The sequence below is a fragment of the Myotis yumanensis genome, unplaced genomic scaffold, assembly GCF_028538775.1.
Source record: "Myotis yumanensis isolate MYYU_CA2020_CCGP unplaced genomic scaffold, mMyoYum1.0.hap1 SCAF_11, whole genome shotgun sequence".
Taxonomy (NCBI): Eukaryota; Metazoa; Chordata; class Mammalia; order Chiroptera; family Vespertilionidae; genus Myotis; species Myotis yumanensis.
The window spans coordinates 1,891,767-1,911,955 of NW_027223762.1; the positions used below are offsets into that span (position 1 = coordinate 1,891,767).

The 20,189-nt window shown below is 45.8% G+C and overlaps 1 protein-coding gene across 2 annotated transcripts in view; it reads right to left on the reverse strand.

The window, feature by feature from the left end:
• The window catches only part of ADAM17 (ADAM metallopeptidase domain 17), a 36,522-nt gene extending 22,351 nt beyond the window's left edge, over positions 1-14,171 (reverse strand). The window contains exons 1-4 of one of the 2 annotated variants that reach the window (XM_070428662.1): positions 13,946-14,171; positions 4,572-4,655; positions 2,264-2,394; positions 1,390-1,478 (exon numbers count right to left, since the gene is read on the reverse strand). Coding sequence is in view for 1 of the 2 variants with exons in the window: in XM_070428661.1 (XP_070284762.1) it covers positions 1,390-1,478; positions 2,264-2,394; positions 4,572-4,704; positions 13,946-14,042 (450 nt within the window). In the remaining variant the exon portion in view is untranslated. Of the gene's footprint in view, positions 1-1,389; positions 1,479-2,263; positions 2,395-4,571; positions 4,705-13,945 lie in introns of both variants that reach the window. The other variant, XM_070428661.1, reaches the window with a different exon arrangement.
• Positions 14,172-20,189: the final 6,018 nt, after the last annotated feature.

Here is a 20,189-nt window from a genome sequence, read left to right on the forward strand (position 1 = left end):
CTAGTACTAAAAGCAGATCCTATTATCACCATTTCTAAGAGAGTGCTGAATCCTATAATAACCACTACTAATAACCAGGACTGGACCCTAAATTGGAAGGAAAAAAAATCCATGAAAGAGATTTTGAGGAGGACAAGAGATTTTTTTGACTATGCATGGATTGTCAGCACTGAAATATACCTGAACCTTTCCTTTTAACCAATCTTCATTATAGTTTTCCCACAGGTGTTCTGTTTTGATGATACCCAGAGTATTCGCATTTTCCTAGAAACAGAGAATACCTTCGACCCACCATCTGTGGCAAATGTTGTTTTCCAGACTAATCTCTGACACACGGCTACCTTCCTGCACAAACGGGACCTGTACAGCCTGGTTTTACCGCTAGGACTTTAACGAAAGAGCGGCCGAGTTTCCTAGTTTCCTCTTTTAACCCCTCAGACCAGAGGTCCTCAAACTACGGCCCGCGGGCCACATGCAAATACAAATATTGTATTTGTTCCCGTTTTGTATTTTTTACTTCAAAATAAGATATGTGCAGTGTGCATAGGAATTTGTTCATAGTTTTTTTTTAAACTATAGTCCGGCCCTCCAACGGTCTGAGGGACAGTGAACTGGCCCCCAGTTTAAAAAGTTTGAGGACCCCTGCCTCAGACTCTAAACTATTACCCTTCATTGATCTTGCATTTCCAGAGCACTTAGGAGGAGAAAAAAAAAAGGAGAAATGGACAAATAAGACTTCACCTTCATCCTTGAGAATGTTTACACCAATAATAGGATTATTAGAGTAAGAATAAGGAAAAAATGAGTCGGGAGGGAAAGGAAGTTTTCTCTTCCTATTATCCACCCACATGTGATTTTTACTCAATTATGGTATTAGAAATACAGAGTGCATCTTATGACAGCTTCTTAGCCATTTGTAAAAAATGTCACCTTCTTCAAAACATCATCTACTTTCCTAATTAAAAATCTTTAAATACAAGGAAAAAAGAAGCATAATTATAGATCTTTGTCTTCTTACAACAACTGAGAAACGACTTTTTAAAAATCAGAGATAATTAAGTGAAGTCAGAGAGAAAAATGACAAGAACCATATGATTTCACTCATATATGGGACATGAAACAAAAAGCAACAAACAAAAGACAAACTCGTTCAGACACCAGCGAGGTGGTCACCAGATGGGAAGGGGCGAGAGGAGGACGAAGGGGGCAAAGGGGTCACATGGTATCAGAAGGAAACTAGGCCTCAGGGGTGAGTATACAGGTGTCGTATTATAATGTTGTGCTCCTGAAATTTATGTTATTAACCAATGTTACTCCAATAAATTTAATAAAATAGACATTTGGTGAAAAAAAGATATATGCTAAGAAAAAAACTCATGTTAGATTTACCTCTATATTATATTCTGCCCCATCTGTGTTGATCCTTATTGTAATATCATCATCTCCTATGTGGGCTAGAACCCTAGAGTCAGGCTCACCTTAAAGAGAAAAAAATTTTTTTTCATTATTTAAAAAATACTTATATCAAAAAATAAACTATGCCGCACTGCCATTAAAACTCAACAAAGCCCTTCATCAGAGTGCATCTGCCCAGACACTGTGAACACCATGAAAACACCCGGAGCAGAGAGAGATTGGCCTCAGGAGGGTCCTCTATCCAGTCATCTGACACCTCTCTCTGCCTCCAGCTTCTGAACGAGAATGATCTAGAGTCTGTTACAGAACAAAACCAGCCAACCTGTAATTTCCTCCTGGAATAACTGCCTACTTTGGGTGAAGAAAGAACTAAGAGGAGGCAGAAAACATAATTTGAAACACAGAGGTCTTGAACTCTACTATTTGACGATTTTAATGCCATTTGTTTCTGACTGTAGAAAAAGTTCCAGAAGTAAACAATTGCTAGTTGGATACATTTTCTTAAATATAAAACAGGATCATAAAGTCAATTATTTTATCTCCTAGGTTCTCTGTTGGAAATCTCCTAAGGGAAGTCTACAATCCTTCTCTAAAGAAAAGGTTAAATTCTCATCACTTGAGAGGAAATTCATTTCAATCATTCAAGTGGTCAGCTAGTGTGGCAGCTGGTAATACCCATATCCTCCTGCTTGAATGTTTTTGTTTCCAAACTTAGATAGTTCAAGTAAAACAAAGAACAGCAGTTCTCTGATACTCCTTCTCCCTCCCCCCAAAAAAGAATATGCAATCAAGTTAGATCTGTACACCTACCACCGCAGACACAAAGGCAAACAAGCTCCATACTAACCAACCACATGTCCACTGAAGAAGTCTTGCCACTTGACGCTGTACTCGCTTTCATTTTTACCATCGACCACCACAACTTTGAAATTTTGGGAAAAGCGTTCAGTACTTGACGTCAGGTATAATTTAAAATGCCTGAAGAAAGAAAGCATCCATATTTTACTCTAAGAACATAAAATGGAAGCCTAATTTTCATTTAATTAAACTTCCTTAAAAAAAAGTTGACAGAAGAGTTGACACTACGGTGTCGGGTGAATTTCCCGCCAAAATATAAGATGGCGGTTCGCATACGCAGGTAGGTATCTTTGTGAACGGCAAACAAACAAATATTTGGTAATACGCAGTTACAATCGGCCCGAGTTTACACGTTTCCCGCACTCCACCGCAAATCTATATGAACCGAGTTAAGACAGCTCCCGCGGAGTACGCACAATTCACGCGAGCCGACTTAACTCGTTTCCCGCAATCCAAGTGTTAATAAAATGCCATGCAAGTTTTCACTACTGTTTTACTAGGTACTTAGAGCAGCGTGGTCTCCTGTAAACACAAAGGACCAATCTCTTTAGTGTAAGAATCTGGCAGCCAAGGCATCTAGAACTGTGAAAGAAGACTCGAGCAGCTTAGGCATTCATCTTTTCTGGAGACTGAAGAATGAGGAAACACACATCTGGGCAGTGTAAGTCGAAGTCCTGCTTGTCTTGAAAACTTATTAAAATCTGATATTATTTGAGACTATTTATTGAACACCTACTCAGTCCTAGATGCTCTGTACTGGTATATGTTATAGTCACTTCATACAGTAAAAATTGAGGCTTGGAAATTAATCAACATATCTGAGGTTATACAGCTGGTAAATGGCAGAACTGAAAGTTGAATTTGGCTCATTTCCGAAGCCTGTCCTATGCTGCCTCTAGCAATCAATCTAATGTTATTGCTGTGTAAAATTAATAAATGCTACTTTTCTGTATTTAAAGCACTCATGCTTTTCTCCTCCTTCTAAAAAGATCTTGAAAAAAATTAATCCACAATACCACGAGGAAAATAAATACAAGGCAAAAACAACACAGACATTAAAATACACACTGCAGTTCTTCAGTTAGCTTAATATCCTTTTGTTTTCCATGAGTTTCAGTCTTGACTTAAAAACTAGGCATAGTGAGCAAGAATTTTTCAATTATTATTTACAGAGTCCTTTCAATGCACCCATGAACATCAAAAATAAAGGTATGTTTTTCATCTTAGCCGCAGGAACAAATTTTGTCAGCTATGGTGTTGAAAATATGAAATGTTACTTCCTATGGGTCTGCATAAGCCTAAACTGCAAGAATCTAGACTAAGATTGTCTCCATGGCAACAAATATTTTTAACATTTTTGAGCATAACAAGGTAATTTTAGTTTGCTTGTGGGTTGTTTTTTTAATGGTCACAGAGAAAGGGACAATAGAACATTGTTTCAGAAAACCTTTGAACATTTTCTCCTGCTATCCTAACACTATCTTCCCACACATTCACAGGTATGATTTTTTCCCGTCAGTTATGCTGAGAACTTATTATCAATGCCTTATCATTTCATTTTAGAGCTCTCCAGGAGTTCTACATTGCTTTTACTTAATGTTCTTTCCAGAAAAACCACTGGAATTGTGCTCTTCACTTTCTTCATTACTAGGGGCTAAGTGATATAAAATTCCTGTTTTTTGAGTTTCCAATCTCCAACTTTCAGCTATAAAGCCTCCCACAGAATATATTAGTCAGAATTTATTTGTTACTCTATCCTCCCAAAATTATGTGAAGTCATGTACTTACAGAATTCTTTTGTAATTTTCATTTATCTTTGACTTTTGATTTAAGGATTTACAGTAACCACAAACATTTTTCTGTTTTTTGTATATATCACCAAAAGATCATCACAATAAGTCTAGTTAATATCCATCACCACACCCGGCCAGGGTGGCTTAGTGGGTTCTATTCATGGTCAATTAATTAAAATTCTTTGTTAGAATTCGATAAACATATTATGACCATCCCTGACACTTTGGGAATACCTATTTACTTTTTAAAAATAATCATCAGTGTAAATTTTAGAATAGGCAATATACAGTGTAATAATCTGACAGACTACTTATATTAATTACAAATCTTTAAAAATGTAACTTCCCAAGATACCCTTATATACCTGAAACTTATATAATATTGTATATCAACTGTAATTGAAAAAATAAGTAACCTTTGGGGGGAAAAACAACTTATTTTTCTGCTTTTGCCAAACCAAGTCTCACTTGCCCCAACATTTTTCTATGAATAATTCAAATTACCTTTTCAATGCTGAAAACGTCAGCAGTGTTTCTAAATGTGTTGATGCCTGTAGATCTCTCTTTCTTACCGAGTGCTGTTGGATACTGGATAAAGAGAGGATATCGTAGTCTGAGAGCAAAGAATCAAGCTTTTCTGAAATAAAGGCAAAAAAGTTATTAACACCTAAACCTACTAATCAATTGTAATATTACTAAAATGAGAGTCAGACAAAAAAACTCTTCCTAATGTACCACATTATGAAGTGCCCAGTGCACAAGTTATGAAGTATTCTTACAAAAAAACGCACAAATTGAACCTGAATCTAACCAAGATCTAACTTCTAGTTTTTAAAACATAAACGTTGAATGTTGCCAAATTAAATAACCTTCGCAAGCAATCAGCCACACCCAGAATGTCAGAATTCCGGCAGAACAAATGACCCAATGTCTCCAGGAAATAAATAGCATGGGAAAGAAGGGAGGGGCGACACCTACTAGACAAGAACATGGCAAGCAAGCCAATGTGCGAACCTTTTTAGGTCCCAGGTCACACCAACCAACTGTGGAAAGATACTGTGGCAATGAGGGAGATCTGAGCATGAGTCCATTTTCATATCAGGCAGTGGTAATTTTGGTATCTTAAAGCGTATCATACTATGCAATGACCTAACTTCTAAATTAAAGGTATTTCTGGCTTGTATGTTTAGAATTCCTAAGATCAAGGTAGCCAACTCAACCTGCCAATTGCCAATCTGAGCTATATCAGTTTCTTATCAGTTGATGTGGAGCAAGAGCAACAAATGTATTAATGAGCAAACCAAAACTGGGAAAGTAAATGTTTTACAAAAAAAACACATAATCCAAATTAGAGAACAAGAAGTGATACTATCCTATTACTGCTGCCCTGAACAAATACAGACTATCAGTCCAGTGGACACCAGGAAGCAGAAGTAATAAAACCAAACTAATCCCTGGGAAAAATCAACATTAATGATTTTACCAGAATGACCTGGAACCCAAGAAAAGTAAAGAGCACTGCCACCAAAATAAAACAAGCACGAAATGTTTTTATCTGATACCGAGCAAGAGGAAACAAGGTAAAGTGCGTCTACTCTGTAAGTCACTTGTCATCAACAGCAACTCTGCTGCCTCTTCCAAAATCAAGAAAATTTTTGGAATACAATTTTGGTGACTTAAGTCTCTGCAGAAACTGTCTAAAAATATTTGAGCTGATGCTTTCCTTTTCTCTCAACAAATATCCCCGCAGAAACACAATCATTCCACTGGATTTAGGATGTTCTCAAAATAGAGCAGGAGCTTAAAATACAAGTGAAGTGCCACTGAGGTTAAATATGCTCAGAAAACCACGAATAAAATAAAGAACCCACCCCATACTCTCTCCTTCTTCCCCTAAACCTCCTCAGCTGGTTGGTGCATCAGTTCACTCATTCACTGCTACGTGCCAGGCACTGAGGAGGTCCTGACAGACAGCCTTAAGCAGAACGAAGGCCTTGCCTAGCGCAGCACTCATTTCAGTGTGGGAGAGACAGACAACGCGCAAGCAAATACAAGTCAGTGCTGTGGACACTACAGCAGGACAGCCGACAGGGAGCGGGAAGGGCCAGTTTATAGTGTGGTCAAAAGAGGGAAAATGCCTCCTCCCCAGCAGCCCTGAAGACAGCAGGGAGTAGGCACGCTGCTCTAAGATCCAAGTAAATTCATTCCAAGTCCACTCCAGAGTCTAACTCAAGGTAACATTACACAAAGTAGCGGCAAATTTCACACTTGCTGGGTCCCCCCATTTTCTGTTAACAAAATTTCCTTTTAACTTTAATCCAGAGAAAAGCTGTCTGAGCAGGCATCCATCACTTCTTTGCTTATGGGAGGCTGTTGGTGAGCTGGCCTTGCTAATGTCTGTAATGCTCAGCAGCACCAATAAAAACCTTCAGAAGCTTCATTTACTCAACAATGTGCGAGTGTTTCCTACAAGACACCATGCTGGGCGTTCTATGTTATCCCCACAAACATCCCCAGGCTCTATCCCCATTTCACAGATGAGCACGGACACTCGGGGAGGAATGGTCACAGTTACTGTAGCACAGAACTGGGATTTGAACCTGGATCCTGGGCCTGCCTGGCTGGAAACCCCAAGCTTTCCTCACGTCATGCTGTTTAAGCTTCTTAAAGATAGCCTTGCTCTTCTTGGACCTTCTATTTCCAGGTCTCCTACATTTTAACAAGTCAACCAAACATGACCTCACCTCCCTTTGAATTCTGAAGCCCTGTGTTTACTACTTTCTCCCGGCGCTTTTGAGTTATATCTGTTTTATCTCACGAACAGATTGTAAAATGGCCAAAAGGGAGCTCTGTATTGTTCACCACCGTACTCCTACCTCACAATACCCAGCACAGAGCCTATGCTCACCAATTCTCAATGCTGAGCTACTGATACAATTCTTCACTCTTCAGCTTCCTGATACAGACAGGTTGGTACAGGAACTCAGTTTCATTCAAGATCATAATCACTCCCACTGACTGAGAAACCCAACCTCAATACTGTAGTTTCACTGTCAATACTATAGGCCAGCCGCTCTCAAAGGCTGCTCCCCACACCAACACCACCAGCATCAACATCACTTGGGAACTCGTTAGAAAGGCCAGTTTTCAACCAGAAATTCTTAGGGTGGAGCTCAGCAATCTGTGTTTATTTGCCTTCCAGGTGATATTGACGGACACCCAAGTTGGAGAACCACTACTGAACTAAAGTAAGGAAATAATTCAAAGAAAAAACTTTACACACAAAGATGTTCATTGTTCAGCCTTGCATTATTTTTATAAACAAAAATCAGAAACAAGGTAATAATTGGGCAACAGATAAGTTATGGTACTACTACTACTCTTTTTTTATTTAATTGATCTTAGAGAGGAAGGGAGGGAGAGAGAGGAAGAGAACATCAATGTGAGAGAGAAACATCAACTGGTTATCTCCCACATGCGCCACAACCGGGGATCGAACCTGCAACCAGGGTATGTGACCTGAGGGGATTGAACCAGCCACTTCTTGGTGTATGGGACGACGCTTAACCAACTGAGCCACACCAGCCGGGACAAGTTATGGAACTTCTACATAACAACAACGACAACAAAAATGCAATCACTTAAAATGCTGAAGCCCTAGCCGGTGTGGTTCAGTTGGTTGAGCATCATCCCATGCACCTCGAGGTCACTGGTTCAATTCCCAGTCAGGGCATATCCCTGGGTTGTGGGCTCCATCCCCAGTAAGAATCAGCTGATCCATGTTTCTCTCTAAAATCAGTAAAAACACTTTAAAAAATAAATAAAAAATACTCTTAAAAACAGGTTTTTAAAACATGGAGAAATGTTTATGCTATAATATTAAACAAAGGTACATTTTTTTGAAAAATACTCTTCATACTGCATGATCTTAACTATGTTTAAAAATAGGCCTACAAAAAAACAGCAAGATAGTAACATCACTGGTTATCTTTAGGTATATTTTCTCTATAAAAAGCACTTTTTAAATGTAGCTTGCTAAAGCACTTTAAAAAACTTTACTATGTTTCAGCTGTAATTTATCCTCTTACAATAACTAGCTGGCTCCAACTGGAGCTCTGGGGCCATTCCAACAGCATGGCCACAGCACTGCCCTAGTCCAACTAACGGACCTCCTGCCCTTGCACTGTCCTTGCACCTGCAAGTACCCTCTCAGAATCCCCGTCCGTATTGCACTGCGCTTCACTTTCCAAATTTCAACCAGTGTTTGTCTCGGTTTTCTATAGCTCCTCAACTGAGTTTATATTTCCCCCACTTGACAAAAGCTTCTAGCCTTTATCCGTATCCAAATCTCTCAATAAACTTACTATAAACCACTTAACATGCTTAGCTCAGTGTATGGCCACACCTCTCTGCTTGCTCCGGTCTAGTTATCTTTAGAGACCCTCCCCTTCCTCACTGTTTTTGTATCTTTTCCACCCCAACCCTCCTTTCGTGCACACACATTCTGCACTTCATTTCCTCCTGTTCCACCAGACTCTGCCTATTTACTTACTCAATATTTATTGAGAACCTTCTATCTTCCGGGGACTAGGGATATAATGAAGAAAGAAAAATACATTTCCAGCCCTGGCTGGTTTGGCTCAGTGGATAGAGCATTGGCCTCCAGACTAAAGGATCCCGGGTTCAATTCCAGTCAAGGGCACAAGCCTGGGTTGCGGGCTCAATCCCCAGTAGGGGGCGTGCAGAAGGCAGCCAATCAATGTTCTCTCTCATCATTGATGTTTCTATCTCTCTCTGCCTCTCTGAAATCAATAAAAATGCATTAAAAAAAAAAAAGAAAAACGCATTTCCAATATTGTGACATTGGCGGAAAGACCACTACACAAAAAATGATTATAAAGTATGTCAAGCGCCAAGTGAGGAGTTCTAGGAAGTCAGGGGAGGACACAGCAGGAGCATGACCCCTGCCTGGTGAGCCCAGGGTACTTTCCCAGGGAACAACACTGAAGTTAAGAACAAAAGGATGAGGAGGAAGCCATGGATGTAGAAAGAAAGGAGAAGGTTCCACCAGTAAGTAGAGGGCATAACATGTGCTGAGGTCCACAAGAAACACAGAACGGATCCTCAAAGCAGTGAAAGCAACCTGAGCTGGAGTGCAGACCACACGGAGGATGTGAAGAGGCGTAAGGCTGGAGAGGCAAGCAGGGTACTGGTCATGGAGGGCCACACAACGAAATTAAGGATTTTGGTCTTTGGATAAGGGCAGCAGCTGTGAATTAGAAATTTCATTGGAACTGGAGTGTGGAGCGTGGGCTAGAGGGGAACAGACTGAAGTCTGGGAAATCAGCTAGTAAACTGCTGAGCAATCCAGGTGCAGAACATGAAAACCCCCCCAGGTAACTGGCTTGGGTACCTAGGAACACAGTGGCACCGCATCCACTGAGATTAAAAAAACAACAACAACACAAAACAAACAAAAACATACGAGGAGCAGCAGCTTTGGACAAGGGGCTTAGATGAGAGGACAGCTGGATGCTGAAAGATTCCGGAGTTCCGTATTATATCTTGTACCTTCTGTTTAGTTTGCAATTACATTGGTCCTTCACACAGGACTTTTTTGCATCGACACAGGTCATCATATGTTTGCAATCATGTCACTGGTAAGTCATAGAGCGATTTTAGGTGGGGAGAGAGCAGATCTGTTACTGGAAGACTTTTTTTTATATATATATACATCTTTATTGATTTCAGAGAGGAAGGGAGAGGGAAAGAGAGACAGAAACATCAATGATGAGAGCGAAACATTGATTGTCTGCCTCCTGTATGTCCTCCACTGGGGATCAAGCCCGCAACCCAGGCATGTGCCCCTGACTGGAATCGAACCTGGGACCCTTCAGTCCGCAGGCTGATGCTCTATCCACTGAGCCAAACCAGCTAGGGCAAGACTATCAACACTGACATCAGTAATGAAAAGCAGCAGATACTTTGTTCCTCTATGTTCTCCAAGAATAAAGAGGAAGCTGGGCATCCAGGCCTGAGATAACTGGCTTTCTGGGTGTCATGTGAAGTGGCCTATAGAAGATTTGATAAGCCTTCCACTCCAAACATCTTTTATGCTTAAATTGTTCCACTTCTGGGATAAGTTTTTATGGCCATTTACTCTGGTACAATGACATAAAGATACCCATATTTCTTTCATCCTGTTCAGAGTCAACATTTTTAAGATAAAACTGACTTTTAAAACAATGAAATGTTGAATGAGAAGAGTCTGGGAACATTTGTAAACTTTTTCATTTCTCTTTTCTTTTTGCAATAAGTTGCATTTCCTGGAATACAACTTGCAAGTGTAATGCAGACCCCTGCAGCATGCTGCTGGCTCTCCACTGCTCTGCTGCGTGGGGTACAGAGTGTTCCCCCAAATGACCCTACCAGTGCCATGCCGCTAGTGGTGTGTCATGAGTGGGAAAGAGAAAAGAGAAAGCCAGGACTGCTGCCAAGTGTCTATTCTCCTTGTGCAGAAGACGCATGACCCTGCCTGCTCTTCAGTACCCCGCGCACGCAGGACGAGTGGGTGAATCCAAATTTACCAAAGTAATTCTGGACCTGTTATATCTGAAGTGCCTGTGAATACAGAGGTGGAAGCATCATGTGGACAAACGGACACATGAGCGAAACTTCAGAGAACAAATCTACGTTGGAGACAGTAGTTATCCGAATAGGTACAGTCAAATAGTAAGTGAAACCAAAGCAGTAGATGAGACTTGTCAGAGCCTACACACACACGTTAAAGGAAAAAAAAAAGGAGCAGTGTGGGGAGGAAGACACCCATGTCCCTGCTTGGTGTCAGGCTGAGAAGTAAGGGGATCCATGACACAGCACTTCATTTCACTCCCCTACCTCCGTGAAGCCTGCCCGGCCCCTTTTTCATACTTTCCTCAAACCATCCTTCCCACTAAAAGCATTCACAGTCTCTCATAAATACCAAATGGTGAAGAATCCCCAAATCAACCACACTTGGCCTGTGAGGACACCTCCACTTAAGGTTCTGGAAAACCATGGAAAGGGCAGAAGGATTTCTCGTTTCCCCACCATGGCTCTGCCTCGCTCTCCTCTTCATTCTATTCTAGAAATTCAGCTCATCTCTGACTACTACAGAGCAGAGTTGCATGAAATCTCCCTTGGAACAGTTAGGGTGGTTGTGTGTTTGGGTTTCAAAAGAATGCAGACTGAAAGCAAAATTAACATCAAGAGAGAAAGCCAGATGTCAAAATACCGAACAAAATGGGCTGTCAGTCCTGAGAAATGAGCATTGCCATGAGAAGCCCCCACCAACACCATCAGGGTACGTTTCTAAACACATTTCAGGTGCAGCTTTCATCTCTCATCCATGACCTACATTCTCTTCTTTCCACCACTACATCCTCTTTTTATTAAAAGTAACACAAAGAGAAACCACTTTTGAAATCAAAGTGAGACTTATCCACCCCAGCTGCAACTTCAACGAGATATGATCATGACTAAGTTCACATGACTCACAACTTTCCTAAATTATGCAATTCATAACAGTTCAACTGAAATCACTTCGGGGGAACGATGAGTATCCGAAAGCCTGGATTCAAATCCCAGCTTTAAACTGCAGTTACAGTAACATTTAAAGGGTAAGTAAGCTAATAAACAATAAACCGTGCTCTTTAATTATGAAACTACTTATTGGTCTTGACCAATGGTGGGGTTAAATTAAACAACAAATTATGTCCTGAGCCATTAAAGACACACAGAAATCAATGCTCTTCAAAAGAAAAGATACCCACAAGACACCTACTTATCACTGCCTGTGATCCTGACAGCTCACTGTGCCGGACTCATTCCTTCTGCGCTTTAGGTAAAACGCGAGGCAGGCTCCCTGAGGTGAACGTCAACCACCTCTAAGTGCCCCATCAGGAGTGTCCTCATTTTCCCTCCTGACCTACTGAACCTTAAAGTTTGGGCTCAAATATCGCCTCCTTCACGGAGCCTCGCCTCGCCTTCCCAGGCTCGCTTCCGTCCGCTGTGGTACACCACCCGCCAGGTGTGCCTGTGCTCTCTCCAGGCTGTTCTAGAACTGTCCGTTCAGGACTCCCTACTCCACCAGCCAGGAGCGGACTGAAGATGGATGCTGTCTGGTCTCGGCATTTCCGAAGCCACACACGATACCTGCGTCCAGTATGTCCTTCAGGCGCCTGGGGAGTGAACGGGCAGTCCTGCATCTTCCTGGCCCCAGCGTTCTGCACTTTGCACATAAAAAGCACACGGCCAGAAACAACACCCTCCGATCCCTGAAGCTGCTGACACTGGCCCACAAAGCAAGGTTTTCCTCCCTCCCGTGTGCACCGGGGGAGTCCCGCCACTACTGCCCACCTGTGAGCAACAGAATTCCCAAGGCCAAACGGGCGTTAGAGCGGGGAAGGGTGTACTATCTCAAGATTCCTTGCATTAACGTTCAGTCCCAGGAAAAGGATCCGTGTCCTCACCCTCCCCGTCACCTGCCCACCCCAACTCACATGTCCCTTCCACCTGACGGACTTACCCCCCTCAGCACCCTAACAAGCGCCCTCCCTCCCATTAACATGGTCGCCTGTCATCGTTCCGATCTGACATAACAAGGAAGCGTCTGTTCAGCCGGAACACTCAACACCCTGCACACCCTCCATCGATGACACTTTCTGACTATTAAATGCGAAAGAACTCGCGGATACACGAATGTGAAACTCTCCATCGGCCATGAAGGACGCCGACGTGGTGGGGAAGGCTGCGCACGCCGCTCGGTGTGCTCCGTCCGTCCTGGTGGGATCTGGGGACCAGACAGCCATGAAGACTCACCGAAGCTACAGCGTGCACACCGGGCAGCGCCCCATCCTTCGCCACCGACGCATCACTCGCTCTCACACCAGCTTCCGGAGGACGAAGGGCTGACCGGCAGCACACGTTTACACCACTAACTCCCACCACACTGCCACTCCCTTCACGTCCCTCCATCCTTAAAACCCAGCCTCTTGCCCTGGCCGGTGTGGCTCAGTGGATAGAGCGTCGGCCTGCGGACTGCAGGGTCCCGGGTTCCATTCGGGTCAAGGGCACGTGCCCGCCCCTGTGGGGGGCGTTCAGGAGGCAGCCGATCCATGGTTCTCTCTCCTCATGGATGTTTCCGTCTCTCTCTCCCTCTCCCTTCCTCTCTGAAATCAATAAAAATATGTATATTTTTAAAAAACCAGCCTCTTAGGACATCGAAATAAGAACCTCTCCTCTCTGGGCTCAGCACTGACCACACGGGCCGCCCCGCTCGTTTCTCGGCCGCGGCCAGGAAACCCTTCGCAGCCGCAGCCGCAGGAGCGCGAGCGGAGCGGCCGCGGCAGGTTTGGGCGCCCCGCCCCGCCCCCCGGGAAGCCCCTCTTTAAACATCTAAGCGCTCGCTAACGCGATCCCGACAGGGGCGTCCCCGCCACCGGCTCCCGCCGACACTCCGCGGGAGGGACGCGGGACGGAGCCGCGCGCGGGGCGGCTAACCCCCTCCGGGCGCCCGAGCGGCGGGGCCCTGGGCCTCCAGACACGAGCAGCACCCCGTCCCTCACCTCTTTCCCGAACACCCTCCCAGACGCACCCCAGGGAGCACCCCTCCCGGGCCCAGTCGCCCCGGGAGGCCGCCGCCGGTGCCCCTTTCCCGTTCCCGGGCAAGCCGGTCTCCATTCTTCCACAAACGCCGAGCCACACCCCCTCCACACAGAAAACTCTGGGACGCGCCAACGCCGCCGGTACCCCGCCCCCAGACACCTGCTCCGGCGCCCGGCTCTTCCCCGAAAGCAGCGCGCCCCCGGCGCCGGCCCAACCAACTCCCGCGTCTTTACCGAGTCGCGGCGGGGAGCCCGAGCCCGGCTGGTCCGGAGGTCGCGGCGCCAGCACGAAAGGCGCCAGGCTGGTCAGGAGGAGCAGGCACCGCCTCATGTTCCCGGGCCGCGCTCCCACCTCTCGGGGCAGCCTCGGCCGAACGGGGGTTCGGGACGCGGCTCACATGGGGGGAGGAAGGGATCCGCCCGGCCCGGCCCCTCACACCAATTGTTCCTCCCGCGCCGCCTACAGGAAGACTAGAGCCGACTCCCGGCCCCGGAAGTGCAGGCAGCGTTCCCAGAGGCCGGCTGAGCCCACTTCCGGCCGCCGCCGCCGCCGCCCGCACCGCCCACTAGCGGAAGCCGCGTGCCGCGCGGCATGCCGGGAGGACCTGGCTCGCCCCGCCCCGCCCGCTCCAGTGCCCCGCCCCCTTCCCGCCCCTTCCGGCCCGCCAGGGCGGGGCAGGCGCGTGTCCGGACAAGACCTTGGACGTCCTAGCTTGACCCAACCGAACTTCGCCTCTGTCCCCGGGTGACCGCTGCGGAGGAGGCGGCCGCTTGGGAGCAGCCCTCGAAGGCACGTCCGGCCTCCTCCCTCGTTTTGGTCCCACTCCGGTTGGGATCCCTGTTTTCCGTTTCACTAAAGGAGCCGTAGGAACCGCCCTGGGGTCCAGGCGGACGGGGAGGGGCGCGTGGCCCTGGGTGCTCGAGGGAACGACCCAAAAACGCAATCGAAGGACGAGGAACCTGCTCCCTGGAGGAGGCGGCCGACCCCTGGGGAGCGTGCGTCCAGGTGCGTCCACGCTGGGCGAGGCCAGCGGCGCCCTTTTAGGCCTCCGTCCCGGTAACGAGAAGGCTTTGTGGAGGGAAATTAACGGGAGCTTCAATCCTAAGACACGTTTTCTCTGTGGCCCCGCGGTAGCTCGCGGCTCTGCAAGCATTTCCAGAAACTAGAATCTTCGACCGTCCTCGCCCTCTACGTGGACACAGAAGCTCTAGAGTCTCTGTCTACCCATCAGCCAACTTACTGAAATGCAATCTGCGCGGTCGCTTTCGCGCTGACTGCACATTTCCGAGGCAGTTCGTGCTTTGCAATCCTGTGCATAACATTAGCTCTGTAGTTCAGTGTCTCCTGTACTGAATAAAACATTCTAATAAGGGGTGCGTAGCGCTATTTTGGTTCAACCAAAGTTTATGCAAGGAGGACATAGCACATTTTCCACTTACGAGACAGCCAAAGGTTAGGAATAAAGTATCAGTCCTGCCTGGTCAAGTTTCAAATCTAGTTCCTAATAAATTACTCCGACTATGGTTTCCGTTTAGGTTCATTGCGGTATGCCGCAGAAGACCGCGGCTGCTTTTCCAACTTATCCATAATTCCTGGCTGTGTGCATTTTTTGGCTTAACTGAACCCCGTCTGTTCCTCTGAGGTATAAAATGTCTTCATTAAACATAAACATTGATGGCATGCCTAATCAAAACAAGCCAAATTTCACAAATTATATACAATATTTTTAAAACTTCATAAAAATGTGTCAGCTGTGTACAATTTTTATACAATACATCCCAAGCATCAGATTCTCCCATATTAGATCATAGGTTTTATATATATTTTTTTAACATATTTTGTTGATTTTTTTACAGAGAGGAAAGGAGAGGGATAGAGAGTTAGAAACATCGATGAGAGAGAAATATCGATCAGCTGCCTCCTGCACACCCCCTACTGGGGATGTGCCTGCAACCAAGGTACATGCCCTTGACCGGAATCGAACCTGGGACCTTTCAGTCTGCAGGCGACGCTCTATGCACTGAGCCAAACCGGTTATGGCTATATATTTTTTTAAATATATTTTTATTGATTTCAGAGAGGAAGGGAGAGAGAGAGATAGAAACATCAATGATGAGAGAGAATCATTGATCAGCTGTCTCCTGCATGCCCCACACTGGGGATCAAGCCCACAACCTGATCCTGTGCCCTGACGGAGAATCAAACCGTGACCTCCTGGTTCATAGGTCGACGCTCAACCACTGAGCCATGCCAACCCAGCAGATTATATTCTTTTGATGTCTCCAGTTCTTCTCCTGTATCTTCCTCATAGAAGCCACTTAGCTGTCTGTTTAATAAATGACATTTTTTAAAAAGTAAACTGGCCAGACCAGTGTGACTCAGTGGTTGAGCATCAACCTATGAACCAAGAGATCATGGTTCGATTCCCAATCAAAGAAAAAAAAAGTAAACTTCTGGTCCATTTTTTATTCATAGCCAGGGGTCCGAGATTTTCAGGGACAGTCCGGATTTCAAGTAATCTTTCCCATTCACAAATCATGTCTCAAATTATGGTTTTCAATTTGAGTTTTGTCTTTCATTTATGAATTATCCATACCGTTAAGACAAAGGAGCACCACATAGGAGAGATAAAGAGCCAGAGGGACATGCTATGGGGTCCCGTTGGATAGAGGAACTAATAGTCTGAGCCAGTGGTCTTCAAATCATTTATTCTCTTATCCCCAGATTTTTAAAAAAATATGTTCCCCCATTCATACTTTAAAAATTTTTTCTTCATAAATGTAAGTAGTTGCAAAGGATGAGATTTCTGACATAATGTAAATACTGACATTTAAAATTAAAACCGCTAGGTCATTCTTTCAAATTTACCCAATGGAATATAAATACCTGAGATATTTGATAGCCATTGTGGTAGCCAGCCTCCCGATGGCCCCCGATGGTCCCTGCTTCCTGATACTCGCATCCTTGTAAAGGCTGTCACCTTCCACATGGACCGTGGTCGGTCTGTGTGACCAATAGCAGACAGCAGAAGTGATGGTATTTCACTCCCAAGATTAGGTCATAAGAAACTCTTCCATCTTTGCTTGCTCTTTCTTCAATCACTTACAGGAGAAAGCCAGCTTTCATGTCGTGAGAACATTCAGGAAGCCTATGGAGAACCCCATGGGAACAGGTCACCAGCCAACAGCCAGCAAGTGACTGAGTGGTGTCCCAGACTGTGTGAGGGAGCTGGGAGGGGAGTTCTCCCTTCCCAGGCAAGCTTTGAGGTGACTGCAGTCCCTGTATTCAACAGCTTCACTACAATCACATGAGACCCTGAGCCCCGTTAAATCATTCCCAGGTTTAAAAACGACATGAGCCCTAGCTGGTTCGGCTCAGTGGATAGAGCGTTGGCCTGCAGACTGAAGGGTCCTGGGTTCGATTCCGGTCAAGGGCATGTGCCTGGGTTTCGGGCACATCCCCAGTAGGGAGATGTGCAGGAGGCAGCTGATCGATGTTTCTCTCTCATCGATGTTTCTAACTCTCTATCCCTCTCCCTTCCTCTCTGTAAAAAAATCAATAAAATATATATTTAAAAAAGAAGAAGTAGGGTCAATCCACAAATCTCCATCAGACAACAGACCCACTTGCTGGAATAAACCTATCTACAAAGTCACGTACCAAGAACTCAAGGTTTTAGTTCAGAAATTGTAACCTATTTCAGATGTTTTTAGAAAGAAAAAGTATATTATGCATGGAGCAAAGCAGAATACTTGAGAATTCTCACTGATAAAGGGAATTGTTATAATGGGCAAGAAAATAGCCGGGCCTCCTTGAAGCTGGAATAATATTTTCCCCAGGTCCTACAAGAAAAGGAAACCAGCCATTTCCTTGAAGATATTATTTCAAGAAGGTTCATTGCTAAAAATTTTAGTAACCATTGCTCTATTTTTCATCCCTCTTTCTTACCAGGCATCCTTCCTTGCCTTCATCACAGAATTCTTTGCAATGGCTAACCTGGACCTTGTAAACAGTATCATCCCTCCTAGATACCGGATGCCACACAAAATGTGTAGGTGCATTGGTTCTTCCTTCTAAACCCTTCTCCCTCCCCTGAGATCTGGGTAATGGAACTGCACGAAAAACTGATCACAGAGAGCAGATTGGACAGAGAGGAAAATGGAAACGTGTGCTGTTCGAAATTACCTCAGGCCTGAAGTGGCCAAGAGTCACTCCTCCTGGGCTGGCAGGCCCCGCGGGGAGCCTCGCACCAATTTCCCTCCAGCTCTGCTGCGGCCGAGGCCTTAATTGAAGACCTGTCCTACTTAGTGCTCTTCAGAGAAACCGAGCTCAGCTGTTGGATGTTTAAAATCTAGTGATTCTGCTGGCATTTAAAGAGCAACACCTCCCTGGGAAGGGAAGCAGCATGAGGAGGATCTGCACTCCTGTGCTCACACCCTAATATTCACACCAGCTAAGATATAGAAACAAGCCAAGGGTTCATGGTGAATAGGTGGATAGGAAAGTTGTGGTATCTACCTGCAACGGAGTGTTTTTTGGCCCTAAGAGAGGAAGTCCTGCCATTTACAACCTGGATGAGCCTGGAGGACATTATGCTAAGTGAAATAAGTCACAGGAAGACAAACACTGTATGATCTCATTTGTAAGTGAACTTTTTTTTTAACTCTAACAAAATGTATTGCTTTTTCTTGATTGCCTCTGGCCTGGCCTTGGAAGGGCTCTGTGGGTTCATCTGGCCTTGTTTCCTGGCTGCTGCTGTGGCTTTTAAGACCTTTAATTTTAATTTTTTAAAAATATATTTTATTGATTTTAGAGAGGAAGGGACAAGGAGAGATAGAAACATCTATATATATAAAAGCCTAAGCAACCATTAAGACCAGATGACCAGCCAATAGCCATGACATGCACTGACCACCAGGGGGCAGACACTCAACACAGGAGCTGCCCCCTGGTGGTCAGTGCGCTCCCACAGTCAACCTCCTGCGGTCCCTAGCCCTGGACTGGGCGAGATGCCCCGATAGGTTCCGATTGCTGCCCAGGCTGAGGGATCCCACTTGTGCATGAATTTGTGCACCGGGCCTCTAGTCAATGATGAGAGAGAATCACAGGTCGGCAGCCCCCTGCAAGCCCCACACTAGGATTGAGCCCACAACCTGAGCACATGCCCTGACTGGGAATCGAACCAGGACCTTCTGATTCATAGGTCGATGCTCAATCACTGAGCCACACTGGCTGGGCTTTTAAGGCCTTTTTTGGTTCTTAGTTTTTGAGCCGCCCGGGAAACCCGAATGCACCGAGCCTTCCTGGCCACCCGGCAGCTGTGGGCTTTCCGGTCCCAGAGGGGAAAGGTATGCCTGACCCTAGCTCCTGGCACATCTCCTCCAAGCCGTTCTAGTTGGTCTTGGGGAGGTTTCCGAGCACCTGTTGCCTCTGGCCGGTGCTCATGAGCAGATAGCGCTGTGGGCGTCGTCCTTCCCACGGTTCTCCTGTGCTCGTCCTGACTGTGGATCCGACATTCACGGCAACAACTCGAGCCTCCAGGGCTTTGCCAGGACCTTGTTCGTCAACACCTCTTGCCCGACTTGTAGCTTCTCCTTCTGGAGTAACAGGTACTTCATTACCTCAGCGCACACTGTTCACATGGGCGATGAGGGAGGGGCGGGCAGTGACCAGCGGCTCCTGTGTGCTCTTCTGCATATCTGACCCAGTCCCTCCCAGTTGCCCGCCCTCTCACTCATTAGCTTCAGGTGGGCACAGGCCTCGGCAGTGCGCTGCCAACCCCAGGATCCTGTCACTGACTCATTTTTACTCCCCTGCTGTGCAGCTCACCTGATCTGCACTTCGGCCCTAATTCTTCCAAGTCCCAAGTCCTGGCCAGCAGCAGCAGCAGCACAGCCTCCCCTGGGCCCTCGTCACACAGGCACCTCATCGATGAGCCTCCCCCAGACATCCTGAGCCCCAGCTGCTGGGGTGATGACCAGGGCTGGCGGCACTGCCACCACTGACCGGGTGGCTCCTGAGAAACAGGCATTTCTCCTCTGGCTCCTGGTGTTTCTCCACGGCCTTCAGCAGCATGACCTTTCCCCGTCTGTTCCATCACAGGAGGCTAATTAGGAGCGAAACCGCTGCCCGAGAGTTTTGTGTTTTTTTTAACTTTGCATTCCCAAGTTACACTGTCACTTTCCTTGAAAATCTAGGGCAATAGGCCTGCTCGAAGTGTGGCTGACTTCCTTATCCACAGGACTGGTTTCACTTTCCCAGAACTTTCCGATCCTGAAATCAGGCCGTCCCGCTACTCACTTCTTTCCCACCCCAGTATTCCACATTCGCCTTCCTCAGTCTTTCACACGTAGAAATAGTTCTGCACTTCAGCTCACAGGCAAGAGAGGTGCTTATCTTTTAAGAAAACTGCTGAGAGACTAGGTGGTGACGTTACAAGTGCTAGTACCCGGTACAGTCCATGGTTCACAACAGGCT